Raw genomic sequence first — 13987 nt, 5'->3', positions numbered from 1 at the left:
GACATTAAGCTAGAACTTGGAAAAAGGTTTATGAACTTTTGAGTCCAAGTATGCTAGCTCAAGCTTTGCTCATTTGGATCCATGAAGTCACTACCACAAGTCTTTAGAGTAGGATTAGTTAAACATGAAAGCTAAGTCAAAATAAGTTCAAATGTTGAACTAGACAAGTTTCACGAAAATTGTCTAAAGGGTAATTTTGTCATTTTGGACATGAGACGGTATGAATGTCAATAAATAAGTTTTTTGACATTGTCATATGATGACACTGAATTTGATCACTCGGCCACACTAAGAAATCGGGCCTTGAGTACTGAATTTCATTTCATGGAATTTTATGTAAAAATTCTTAATGGACCTTTCTTATGTTGTCATGAACAAATAAAGAATCATCTAGAAGCATGTTCTAGAAGCTCCAAACCGTCCAACATAGAGAGGAAAGAGATATTATTTTGTGCATTGATGTATGAAGTTACTTGCCAAAAGAAAACGAGGAAACAAATTTCCTCTAGAAGGAAAACAAAGGGGACGGCCAAGAGGGAAGCAAATAAATGAGGAAACAAATCCAAGGACTTGGTGCATCATGTTGCACGTCCAAGGTAAGAAAGAGGAAACCAAGGATTTGCTCATGAATATGTGATATTCAATAGAAAGGAGGAAACTACATTTTCAAGGCAAACCTCCTCCTATAAATACCTCACGTCATTCACAATTCACAACACACAATTTTAGAGATTGAGAGCTTCTCTCTCTAACCTTGTAGCCGCCCACCCCCTCTCTCTCTCTCTCTCTCTCTATATCTCTTCTAGTCCTTTTTGTTTTGGCACCTAGGTCCTCATTAGACCTAGCATTTTGTTTTAGCTCTTTGGCTCAAAGACTTGTTCTTGTATCATAGTGTTTAAAAGTGTCCACACACTATATCCTAACAATACTCAAAGACTCTAGTAGTAGAAACTTTCGTGGTTACTCACAGGTTAGTGGGAGAGGCGAGCTGCGTGGGGAGACGAGCGTTTCAACCTTCATAAGGCTTCTCAACGTTCAAGCTCCATTCAAGGTTGGTACCGAGTAAAAACTAAATGTAGTTTTAAATTTTAAATTATATGTTCATGCACTTTGTCTAGGTTGTAAAAACGTTTTACGAGGTTTATAGAATTTTTTTATATTCCGCCGCTTGCAAAAAACAATTTTTTTTCTTAATCCTAGATCTATTCCAACATTAAACTCATCAACAATCTTCGTCATCACATCACCATCAACACAAAATTATTTTTCTCCTTTTTTTAGTAGTTTCACATGTAAAATTAGAAACAACCTCACTTAAAATTGTGATAACCGGCCAATTTCCCCGACGCTCATACTTATCTTACATCTTTTACTTATCATACTTATGTATATAAAAATGGGAGCATAAATATGACGGTCTGGAATGATGGATTCAGTTCTTAGAGAAAAAAACTACTTCATCCAGCTCCGTATCATGAACTCGAGAATTTCACTCGTGATCTTCTTAAATTATCTTAGCATAAGTCACTACTCTGCCATGTTACATTAATACAACATCGTTTTAGATGGACAATTGCTATCCGCCAACATCGAGTAAAAGAGTTGCCGTTGTGATAAAGTTTCTCTACAATTCACGAAAATTTTATTCATATTTTTTCGGTTCACTCATACTTTGTCTCTTTCTTCATTAGGCGGATCCTTCTTCCAATAATAGCATGCTAGTTCGAGAAAATTTCTTATTCGGGCTAAATTTCTACCATGCATCAGTAGCTTAAAAATTGGGTCGTGGTTGCTACATAAAACAAGACTTCTATTACACACTAGTTTAAAAAACGCGCTAGGCGCGAGTCAGCAATATTTTAAAAAAAAAAGTGAAAAAGAAAAATAAGTAAAATAAAGTAAGTTTAGACTTTTAATTGTATTAATTATAATATACATTAAAAAATTATACAAAATATATTGACAAGAGAGGGAGGAAAAAAATGAATATACATACAAAAATTATACAAAATATATTTATGAAAGAAGGAAAAAAAATTCAAAATCGGAAGTAAAAAAAAAATCAAAACCGGAAGGGAAAAAAAATGGCTCCACGTGTCGCTGCCTGGCGGCACCAGAATTCAAGTTGAAATAAAAATATATACAAAATATATTGATGAGAGAGGGGAAAAAAAATTAAAGGTCGGGAAAAAAAATAAACAAAAAATTGGCTACGTAAGCCACCTAAATGATAGGAATTGTAAATTAGCCAACCTTTGGTAAATAATTTGTAAATAGCCAACTTGCATACGTGTCAGCCAATTAACTACCTAAAATATATGTTTGGTTGTGTTAAATAAGACTTTTATTAATTTGTTAATAAGTTTACTTGGCTATTTACAAGAAATTAACCAAAGGTGGGCTATATCTCAATCCACTATATCCATGTGGCTATGTAACTTAATAACCCAAATATAAATGATAATATATGTTATTGATATAGTATAATATAGTATTAGTAATTATGATTATAATATAGATAAAAAAAATATACAAAATATATTGATGTTTGGAAGGGAAAAAAAATCAAAATTGGAGAGCAAAAAAAAAAAAATCAAAATCGGAAGTAAAAAAAAAATCAAAATTGGAAGGAAAAAAAATGGCTTCCACGTGTCGCTGCCTGGCGGACCAAGATTCAAGTTGGAAAAAAAAATATATACAAAATATATTGATGAGAGATGGAAAAAAATACCTGAACCGTGGTTTCATCCAAAGTGCAACTCGAATGAGATTGGGTTTTCAAGTAAACCGAATTAGCAAAGGAAGTGCTAGTATAGGTATATAGGCTAATCAAATGAATGGATGAGTGCAATTGGTTTCAAGAAAACAAAGTTGACGACAAAGGGGAAATAAGTTGGAGAATTCAGTGTGTGTTCATCATCTTATACATGACTAGACGAATTATTAAAAAAAAGAAAGAGAAAGAGCAATGGAGAAAAAGCTTAGTCGGCATTTATTTCTTCCAAGGCAGCTTTGTCGGCGGTCTTGGCCTCCTCAAACAGGTGCTGAGGAACCTGAGACAAAAACAAGCACCACCATTCATTTGTAACTGTTAAGCTGATATTCAGAGATTGCGATATTACCTTCTGGTGTTGGCGGTTGGATTCGTCGCAGACCCAGGTGAGCTCGAGCTCAAAGTCTTTGTCTTTGGCGTCGTCGTGGATGGAGTAGATGATCTTGGCAACCTCCACAATGGCTTGTCGGCACGTCAGCTGGGACAGAGGGAGCTTCTCGATCTCACTGTCATTCCATGGAATGAATGAATGTATATATGAAATGGAAGGGACGAGTATAGAGTTAGGTACGTACGTCTTGGCTTGCTGGCGGCCCTTGCCGATGGCGGCGCCCAAGTAGCGGTAGGAGACGCCGGAGGGCTCGACCATGTAGAGCTGAGGGCCGTCGCGGTCGTAGCCGGCCAAGATCACACCGCACCCGAACGGCCGCAGCCACCAGTAGAGGGTGCAGAGGTGGACGTAGCTCGCCACCCGCTCCGCCAGCTCCTTCACCGGAATCTGCTCTCCGTAAACGCTACATCCATTCCCACACCATCCATTTATCATCTCATCTCATCTCATCAACACACACACATTCACTGACTCACCAATTCAACTTACCTCTGGTAATTCCCTGCCTCCGACTTGGCGCGCGCCACAATCTGCCTCCCATCCGCGGCCAAGCCAGCCACGGCCTGCAATGCAATAACTCCAATTTCAAATGGAAATGGAAATGGAAAACCCTAAAACACCCCAAGAGAGAGAGAGAGTACCATGCCGGAGTGGCTGTGGACAGAGTGGATGCGGCGGTTGGAGCCGGGGAGCATCATCTTGGAGGCGACGAGCTTCTCGACGCCGAGGACAACGCCGTCGCTGCACTTTAGGCCCACCACCGAGCCGCTGTTGTCCACCGCCTTCGCCGCGTACTCGATCTGAAACACTCTCCCGTCGAGAACGTCATCACCGACAGATCGTATCTTGTCCCGATGCTGCTCATCCTTCTTCACTTCAGATTCAAATCACTAAACCTCTTTCTCTGCGTCTGAATCCCCTTTTCTTTCTTCTTCACCTTAGTGATGTACCCAAACTCTTTTCTTTTTCTTCAAGAAAAATATTACACTAACTTTGATCGCATTCAGGGCTGGACTTCTTTCAAAACATGGGCTGAAGGCCCACAAGTACAAGAGCCACTATCTAACACAACAACCCGTTTTCCCTAGCAAACTCCCACCGGGAATATTACAAAAATAGCGTTTTGAGGGTAACATTTATAAAGTAATGGCTATTTTTAAATCGTTTCAAAACAATGAAAATTACAACAACAAAAAAACGCTATTTTTTGTAATAAAAATTATAAACATGCTATACTTAGATTAATTATATAAAAAAAAATACCAAAAGTAATTACGGCATTCTAGCCTAGCCTTAGTTCATTTATTATGAGTTGACGGACAAAAGTAGTACAAGAGTAGTCTCACAAAGAGCACTTGGTTCCGAGCACGCAGTGCCGAGAAGACTTGTTCTCTTTTACTAGATTCGTCTGTATTTAGATATAATCTTACCTAGAGATTAGGTCTTCTCGGGACCCCGTGCTCGGAACCAAGTGTTCTTTGCGGGACTATTGTTGTACTAATTTTCTCTATCAACACTTTGATGCTAGAAGGATGGCATAGCATTGACGAACTGATGGTGAGATGAGCTGCCGAACTGATGGTGAGATGAGCTGCCGAACTGATGGTGAGACGAGCTGACGTGATGATGGTGGACGAGCTGACGTGATGATGGTGAGACGATCTGACATGGTGTGACGAGCTGACGAACTGAGGGTGAGACGAGCTGACAAACTGATGGTGAGATGAGTTGACGAACTGATGATGAGACGAGCTGACGTGATGATGGTGAGACGAGCTGACAAACTGATGGTGAGATGAATTGACGAACTGATGATGAGACGAGATGACGTGATGATGGTGAGATGAGCTGACGAATTAAGACGAACTGATGGTGACACGAGCTGACGAACTGAGACGAGTTGATGGTGAGACGAACTGACGAACTGATGGTGAGACGAGCTGACTAACAGCTGACGTGATGATGGTGAGACGAGCTGACGAACTGAGACGAACTAATGGTGAGACTAGTTTACGAACTGATTTTCTACACTCCCCCTCAAGCTTGATTTGGTATGATGAAGAAATCGAGCTTGGATTGCACAGTTCGAAGAGGCTCGTCACTTGGATAGTCATTGATGGTTAGATGAGCTAACGAACTGATGGTGAGACGAGCTGACGAACTGATGGTGAGACGAGATGATGAACTCATGGTGAGATGAGTTGACGAACTGATGATGAGACGAGCTGACGTGATGATGGTGAGACGAACTGACGAACTGAGACGAGCTGATGAACTGATGGTGAGATGAGTTGACGAACTAATGATGAGACGAGCTGACGTGATGATGGTGAGACGAACTGACGAACTGAGACGAGCTGATGAACTGATGGTGAGATGAGTTGACGAACTGATGATGAGACGAGCTGGCGTGATGATGGTGAGACGAGCTGACGAACTGAGATGAGTTGACGAACTGATGATGAGACGAGCTGAAGTGATGATGGTGAGACGAGCTGACGAACTGAGATGAGTTGACGAACTGATGATGAGACGAGCTGACGTGATGATGGTGAGACGAGCTGACGAACTGAGACGAAACAAAAAAATAAAATTATGAGAGGTTCTCAATTGTTGCTTTTTGCACAGTGCGTGATTGACATACCTTGGCAGTGACGGTACTCCAGTGCAACAAGTACCTCATAAGCATAAAATCTACAATAACATCATCCACAAATTGTGATAGATTTTATAAATGCATAATAAATCAATCAAAACATTTTAATTTAATTAGGGATTATTATCTCTATTACCTCACAGCATCTTCCTTGAGGACTTTTGTTGGTTGTCGGTCAAGAAGCAAGAACAGCTCTCCGCCCGGGCAGTAATCGGTTATCAGACAGATATGCGTTTTCGTCTATGAATTTTTCAAAATGAATTAAATACCTTTTAAACTTGAAATCAGAACTCAATACATATAAATTAATACTTAGTTAAACACGTGCGTTAGCACGTGGTACAAGCTAGTATTATATGTATCATTAAATTATATATACATTTTATATATTTTTATAGGATTTTTGTCGATATATCCGTCGACAATCGATATATCACCAATATAATCGATAGTCGGTACTAAACAGAAGTGTGAAAAGTATTTTGGACTTTAGCAACTTAGAACTCAACAAATTAATAGAGATATATGAAGTTTGAAATCAACATAGATAGTAAGCGTGGTAGTCAGACAAGATTATATCCAGTATATAGATACGGCATTTCATTGAAACATATGAAATATATCAACGATTTCAGCAAAAACAATAATGTTGAAGGAATGGCAGACCAGTGTAAATTGTTTAAAAAAAACACACACACGCACACACACACACAGAGACAAACGAGAGAGAGAGAGAGAGAGAGAGAGAGAGAGAGAGAGAGAGAGAGAGAGAATGTTGAAGGAATGGTAGTTCAGGGTAAATTTAGGCTTAATACTATTTGTTAAAGATCTGGGATAGCTTCATGATGGAACTTAACAAGATTCACAAGGAACCCGTGAAAAATATTTCCCTGAGTTGAATTGTGAATCTAGTATGAATGCTGAAAAACATGCTCATTGACAAAGCTAGTATGCCAACAACACTATCGACAATGGTGAAAAATGAGATAAACAAACCGTAATATTAACCTCGTGACGTTGCCTAATTACAAGCATAATATCTACACTATCCTCATGCGTGTTCTAAAAAACCAGGAGGCCAAGTGAGTTGGAAAAGAGTCGTCAATCTTTATTTCTACGAATCTCGGGCTTGAGAATTTGAGTGCCATATCAACGGATAATTTGAAGTTTAAAAATAAAACCAAACGCCATTTATAATGAAGTGCCAAATTAGCAGCAGACATACCTGAACCGTGGTTTCATCCAAAGTGCAACTCGAATGAGATTGGTTTTTCAAGTAAACCGAATTAGCAAAGGAAGTGCTAGTATAGGTATATAGGCTAATCAAATGAATGGATGAGTGCAATTGGTTTCAAGAAAACAAAGTTGACGACAAAGGGGAAATAAGTTAGAGAATTCAGTGTGTGTTCATCATCTTATACATGACTAGAGGAATTATAAAAAAAAAAAAAAAAAGAGAAAGAGCAATGGAGAAAAAGCTTAGTCGGCATCCATTTCTTCCAAGGCAGCTTTGGCGGCGGTCTTGGCCTCCTCAAACAGGTGCTGAGGAACCTGAGACAAAAACAAGCACCACCATTCATTTGTAACTGTTAAGCTGATATTCAGAGATTGCGATATTACCTTCTGGTGTTGGCGGTTGGATTCGTCGCAGACCCAGGTGAGCTCGAGCTCAAAGTCTTTGTCTTTGGCGTCGTCGTGGATGGAGTAGATGATCTTGGCAACCTCCACAATGGCTTGTCGGCACGTCAGCTGGGACAGAGGGAGCTTCTCGATCTCACTGTCATTCCATGGAATGAATGAATGTATATATGAAATGGAAGGGACGAGTATAGAGTTAGGTACGTACGTCTTGGCTTGCTGGCGGCCCTTGCCGATGGCGGCGCCCAAGTAGCGGTAGGAGACGCCGGAGGGCTCGACCATGTAGAGCTGAGGGCCGTCGCGGTCGTAGCCGGCCAAGATCACACCGCACCCGAACGGCCGCAGCCACCAGTAGAGGGTGCAGAGGTGGACGTAGCTCGCCACCCGCTCCGCCAGCTCCTTCACCGGAATCTGCTCTCCGTAAACGCTACATCCATTCCCACACCATCCATTTATCATCTCATCTCATCTCATCAACACACACACATTCACTGACTCACCAATTCAACTTACCTCTGGTAATTCCCTGCCTCCGACTTGGTGCGCGCCACAATCTGCCTCCCATCCGCGGCCAAGCCAGCCACGGCCTGCAATGCAATAACTCCAATTTCAAATGGAAATGGAAATGGAAAACCCTAAAACACCCCAAGAGAGAGAGAGAGAGAGTACCATGCCGGAGTGGCTGTGGACGGAGTGGATGCGGCGGTTGGAGCCGGGGAGCATCATCTTGGAGGCGACGAGCTTCTCGACGCCAAGGACAACGCCGTCGCTGCACTTTAGGCCCACCACCGTGCCGCTGTTGTCCACCGCCTTCGCCGCGTACTCGATCTGAAACACTCTCCCGTCCGGCGAGAACGTCGTCACCGACAGATCGTATCCTGTCCCGATGCTGCTCATCCTTCCTCACTTCAGATTCAAATCACTAAACCTCTTTCTCTGCGTCTGAATCCCCTTTTCTTTCTTCTTCACCTTATTATTATTATATATATATAAAGGAAAGCGCATGTTTACTGTTCACCGTGACTCATTTTACTGTTACGCGATTTTAGAAAATTGCGAAAATGCCCTTTAAATTTATAATAATTCCAATACTTGCCATTCAGCTAAAAATAAAATAAAATAGAATAAAAATTACAATTGTACCTTACACTACTCGATGGTTCGAGATTTTTCTAGACTGACTTTACATAACTGACGATTTGTCTTTTGAAACTGTAAATATTACATTTATACCATTAAGACAAAAAAATATTAGCTGAACTTTATCTGGACTTTTCTAGACACAATCCGAATGACTTTCCGTATCCTCAATTCCCATATATTTTCTAATGCATACAAACACTATATATATACACACCTTAACCCCAAAATAAACAATCGATCAACCACACCACAACTCCACCCAGACATATTCTTTAATTCAAACAGTATATATACACACCACACTAGCCCCAAAATAAACAATGGATCAATCCTACCCTATCTCCACATTACAGAGAAACCAAATTTACGAAGAAATTAAACAACCACTTTAACTTTTCCTTTCTTGATCTCACTATCACTGTTGTGTAGCTGCACCAATATACAAACCCCACCATCTTCAAACATTTCTTCTTATTATTAGTCAGTCTAGAAAGATAGTTGTTACATTATGCTATTACCACTCAAAATTTATTTTCCTCTTATTTCTCGAAAATAAAGATATGATATATTTTCATCTAATTTGTTCTCTTGATTAGCGTTAACACACATAACATATGTAATATGTAAAGGAATCGAAGAAAAAATTAATCAAAAGATAACAGCATATCAAAGATAGTCAAAATTTATAAGCACACTTTTTTATATGAAAAATTGTTTTGTTCCAATCAGATTCAGCACCAACAATATAAGAACAATTTTTTTCCTTTAAATGAATCAACATAACACAACATATGAAGGATAGTCAAATGAATAAGCTATAATGTAAAACAAGTTGGACACATGCAGAAGATTGAAAAATGAATTTAGGAAGTAATGTGATAAAACCTCCAACATCCTTACCAATGAATTCGATGGAGAAGAAACAAAAAATTAGGATAAAAATTCCAACATCTTACTAACGAATTTGACGGAGAAGAAACAAAAAAATTAGGAAAACAATTCGGAGAAAATTGTAAAATCATGTAGAGAAATCGAATTCCATCAGAAGAAAACCCCAATTTTCCTAAGTCAAAACCCCAAAAAATTAATAAAAATCATGTATTTATTTAAACCCTAATTCAAAAACCCCAATTCTCTCAAAATTTCAAAACCCTTGCGACCCAAAACATTCAGAACAATAATCAATAGAGCCTGCAAACTAATTCAAGCATTTATCTGACCGCAAGAAGAGAGTATATGTCGGAGATTCACCTTAGATCGGCGATCTTCCGTGAGTTATCTTCTTCGTCCTCTCGATCTCTCTCTCTATCTTTTACGTTTTTTCCTGTCTAATTATTTCATATCGAATCACCTTAAGTCCATGTCTCTCATCTGTATGCCACTGAAATTTAAACATATTTACAATATTACCCTTTTCAAAAATATAATTGAAGACTACTACAAATCAATCAAAAAAAGAAAAAAAAAAAAAAAAAAAAAAGACATATGAATGTAGAAAATGTGGGAGGAAAAAACAAAAGAATATATAAAATGAAAGATGTTAACATTGAGGGTGAATTTACCAGGAATTTTTTTTTTAATAAAATAATACATACTACTTTTTATTTTAAATCTATTTGACGTGTAATATGATGGAAACTTAAGATTTAATTTTATTTAAAAATAATAATGGTTAAAAACTAAATCATCATCAAATATGTTTAAAGTGTATGGTTTAGAATCGTAATCATTTTCTACAATAGGAGTATAATTTTTTTTAAAGATTCAAATCATAAACATATAATCCTTATTTTGCTCTCATGGATGAATAATATAATGCATTTTTTTTAAGCAATAATATATGCATTTCACACTTTATTTTATATATATATATATATATATATATATAATTCTTTTGAGTATATGCTTATAAATATGAGAAAACCCTATTTATATTTCATAGCAATAAACGTAAGCAAAATAGTTTCCTATATATAATAATATGTTAAAGATAAATCAAAAGGCTTTGACATGAGAACTTATGTACGGTCTGCATAATATTATATATACAAATTTAGAGATTTGTAAGTATCTAGCCCAAATAATATACCTCTCGTAAAATTATAGCCAAACTATTTGTTTATTTAAGAAAATAGCCCAAACCTAAAACTAACATTACAACATTCCAGTTATACCCTTTACCATAACTCATCAGAACCCAGAAACACCCACCACCGTGGCCAGAGGTACGAGTCACCGCGGGTCAGCTGCTTGTGGAGGAGGATTGCCGACATCGCACGCGCCTCCGAGAATTTTTTTTATGGTCGAAATCTTGGTTCAGCTTTCGGAAATTATTCTCCGTCGAGACTTGAGCTCTCCAGAGTTCATCCCCGATTGGGGATTTAAAAGAAGGAGATCTATCCCCGGACGCGAAAACGACGACCTCCGAGGAGAAACGGCGTCGTTTCTCGGTCACCTCCGCCGCCGAAAATCAAGGCTGAGGCAACGAGCCCTGCGACGCCGCTTTCTTTCTCGCCGAGCGAGTCGGACTCGAAGCGGAAACATCGGAAGCGAAAGTCTCTTCATCGCCACAAAGAGGTGTGTAATCTAAAGCTCGAGTTTTTTTTTATTTTTTTATTTTACTGTTTCGTCTTCTTCGTTTGTCGTTTCTTTGGAACTTTTGATTTTGGATTCTGATTTTTTTTTTTTTGGTAGAAACGAGAGGATTTGTATGAGAAAATTAACGAGTTAGCCAAACGGAGAGATTCAATGTTACAAGTAAGTTTTTTTTTTTTAGTCACTTCGTTTCTTGACTTCACAGCCATACATTACTTACCCTCACATGAAAATGAATACTAGTTATAGTTAATAATGATTAATGTCTATTTAATTCGTATAGATTAATAGTCAAGTTCTAATTAAAAAAAAATTTATTTACACCCATATTTAACATTATTCACTACTAAAGTAAATATTATTTACTACCAAAATTTCATTTATTTACTATCAATGTTGTCATAAATTTGTTAGTTAATACTATAAAATTTTATTTACTACTTGATGGTTAGTTAATTTATTGTGTTTATTACTCCCGGACGCTTCAGATCTCCGGCGATCATGTGCGGCTCGTGCTCGACACGCTCGCCTCGTTACTTCACTCGGAATTCGACGCCGAGGTCGAGGAAGAAGTCGACGGTCGTTCTTGTTATGGTTAATATGATTTATTGTCGGATTTTTAGTCCTCGATTGTTCACGGAAATAATTAGTAAATCGTATTTACTGTTAGATTAACTAGTCATACTTACCATAGAAACGAATGATTTACTCAATGGTTAATATGATTTACTGTCGGATTTTTAGTCCTCGATTGTTCACGGAAATAATTAGTAAATCGTATTTACTGTTAGATTAACTAGTCATACTTACCATAGAAACGAATGATTTACTCAATGGTTAATATGATTTACTGTCGGATTTTTAGTCCACGATTGTTCACGGAAATAATTAGTAAATCGTATTTACTGTTAGATTAACTAGTCATATTTACCATAGAAACGAATGATTTACTCAATGGTTAATATGATTTACTGTCGGATTGTTAGTCCTCAATTGTTCACGGAAATAATTAGTAAATCATATTTACCGTTAGATTAACTAATCATCATCTCTGATACTTTTGCTGTTAGATTAACTACAAAATGTAACGGTAAATAAAATTTACTTTTGTTCTTGTTATGGTAAATAAGATTTACTGTAGTTCTTATTACGGTAAATAAAATTTATTGTTTTCTTGTTACGGTAAATAAGATTTACTATTGTTCTTGTTACGGTAAATAAGATTTACTATTATTCTTGTTACGACAAATAAGATTTAATGTAGTTTTTGTTATTGTTAATTAGATTTACTAATTTTTTGTTATGGATAATATTATTTACTATGATAGTTAATAATATTAACCTAAGGGTATAATTGGAATATTAGAATGTTGTCATGATCAATTGGCTATTTTCTTAAATATGTTAATAGTTTGGCTATAATTTTAAAGTAGATGTGTCATTTTAAAGTAGATGTATGTGGATCATTTCATATACATTTTGTACCACCTATCTTAGTAATAATATGGTCAATGAATATATATATATATATATATATATATATATATCATTAAAATTATATGTACTTCATATTTCATTGATATGTTCATAAAAATTGAATTATATTAAAATACAATGAAGAGGGTAATAGAATTTAAATATATATTTTTAATTAGAAATATTTCCATTACAATAATATTTTTTGTACTTTCAACACTAAAAATATAGCCATATGAAGAAAAATTATTTACCCACATATATTTAATCATTTCATATGACGACACAAAAATAAATTGTATACAATATACAAAAATTATCATTATAAAAATGCATCAATTACTTCCGCGGCAACGCGCGGGCACGATGCTTGTATATATATAAAGGAAAGTGCATGTTTACTGTTCATCGTGACTCATTTTACTGTTACGTGATTTTGGAAAATTACGAAAATACCCTTTAAATTTATAATAATTACAATACTTGCCATCCAATTATTATTATTATATATATATATATATATATATATATATATATATATAAAGGAAAGTGCATGTTTACTGTTCATCGTGACTCATTTTACTGTTACGCGATTTTGGAAAATTACGAAAATACCCTTTAAATTTATAATAATTACAATACTTGCCATCCAATTAAAAATAAAATAAAATAAAAATTACAATTGTGCCTTACACTACTCGATGCTTCGAGATTTTTCTAGACTGACTTTACCTAACTGAACCATTAAGACAAAAAAATATTAGCTGAACTTTATCTGGACATTTCTAGACAAATTCCGATTCCGTATCCTCAATTCCCATATATTTTCTACTACAAAGTACAAACAATATATATACACACACCTTAACCCCAAAAATAAACAATCGATCAACCACACCACACCACACCACACCACAACTCCACCCAGACATATTCTTTAATTCAAACAGTATATACACACACCCACACTGCCCCAAAATAAACAATGGATTAATCCTACCCTAACTCCACATTACAGAGAAACCAAATTTACAAAGAAATTAAGCAACCACTTTAACTTTTCCTTTCTAGATCTCACTATCATTGTTGTGTAGCTGCACCAATATACAAACCCCACCATCTTCAAACATTTGTTCTTATTAGTCAGTCTAAAAAGATAGTTGAAACATTATGACCTGACGAACTGATGGTGAGATGAGCTGACGAACTGATGGTGAGACGAGCTAACAAACTGATGGTGAGATGAGTTGACGAACTAATGATGAGATGAGCTGACGTGATGATGGTAAGACGAGCTGACGAACTGAGACGAGTT

The 13987-nt window shown here is 36.8% G+C and overlaps 1 protein-coding gene, 1 long non-coding RNA gene and 1 pseudogene across 5 annotated transcripts; 1 reads left to right on the top strand and 2 right to left on the bottom strand.

Annotated features, from left to right (window-relative positions):
- Nucleotides 1-2783: 2783 nt before the first annotated feature.
- Nucleotides 2784-9945, bottom strand: LOC149398418 (proteasome subunit alpha type-3-like; annotated as a pseudogene). Its single transcript, XR_016297019.1, has 6 exons — nucleotides 9853-9945; nucleotides 3806-4101; nucleotides 3654-3727; nucleotides 3349-3567; nucleotides 3123-3279; nucleotides 2784-3053 (listed from the first exon to the last, which is right to left on the bottom strand). The product of XR_016297019.1 is annotated as a proteasome subunit alpha type-3-like (transcript).
- Nucleotides 6988-13597, bottom strand: LOC149398416 (proteasome subunit alpha type-3-like). Of its 3 annotated transcripts, XM_089614739.1 has the most exons (7): nucleotides 9853-9917; nucleotides 8602-8670; nucleotides 8128-8427; nucleotides 7972-8045; nucleotides 7667-7885; nucleotides 7441-7597; nucleotides 6988-7371 (listed from the first exon to the last, which is right to left on the bottom strand). In XM_089614739.1, the coding sequence occupies exons 3-7, from the start codon at nucleotides 8353-8355 to the stop codon at nucleotides 7300-7302; spliced, it is 750 nt and encodes a 249-aa protein (XP_089470865.1). In that variant the 5' UTR covers nucleotides 8356-8427; nucleotides 8602-8670; nucleotides 9853-9917; the 3' UTR covers nucleotides 6988-7299. The 3 variants fall into 3 exon arrangements, with proteins under 3 accessions (XP_089470865.1, XP_089470866.1, XP_089470864.1); XM_089614740.1 differs by lacking the exons at nucleotides 8602-8670; nucleotides 9853-9917 and adding an exon at nucleotides 13396-13597 and having other exon boundaries at nucleotides 8128-8386; XM_089614738.1 differs by lacking the exon at nucleotides 8602-8670 and having other exon boundaries at nucleotides 9853-9978.
- On the top strand, nucleotides 10777-11926 carry LOC149398417 (uncharacterized). The gene is made up of 3 exons (XR_016296897.1): nucleotides 10777-11178; nucleotides 11296-11358; nucleotides 11685-11926. It is a non-coding gene; the product is annotated as an uncharacterized LOC149398417 (long non-coding RNA).
- Nucleotides 13598-13987: the final 390 nt, after the last annotated feature.

This window comes from Urtica dioica, chromosome 5 (genome assembly GCF_054948205.1).
Source record: "Urtica dioica subsp. dioica isolate 48M chromosome 5, U.dioica_male_clone48M_v1_H2, whole genome shotgun sequence".
Taxonomy (NCBI): Eukaryota; Viridiplantae; Streptophyta; class Magnoliopsida; order Rosales; family Urticaceae; genus Urtica; species Urtica dioica.
This window is presented reverse-complemented; position numbering and strand designations above follow the sequence as displayed.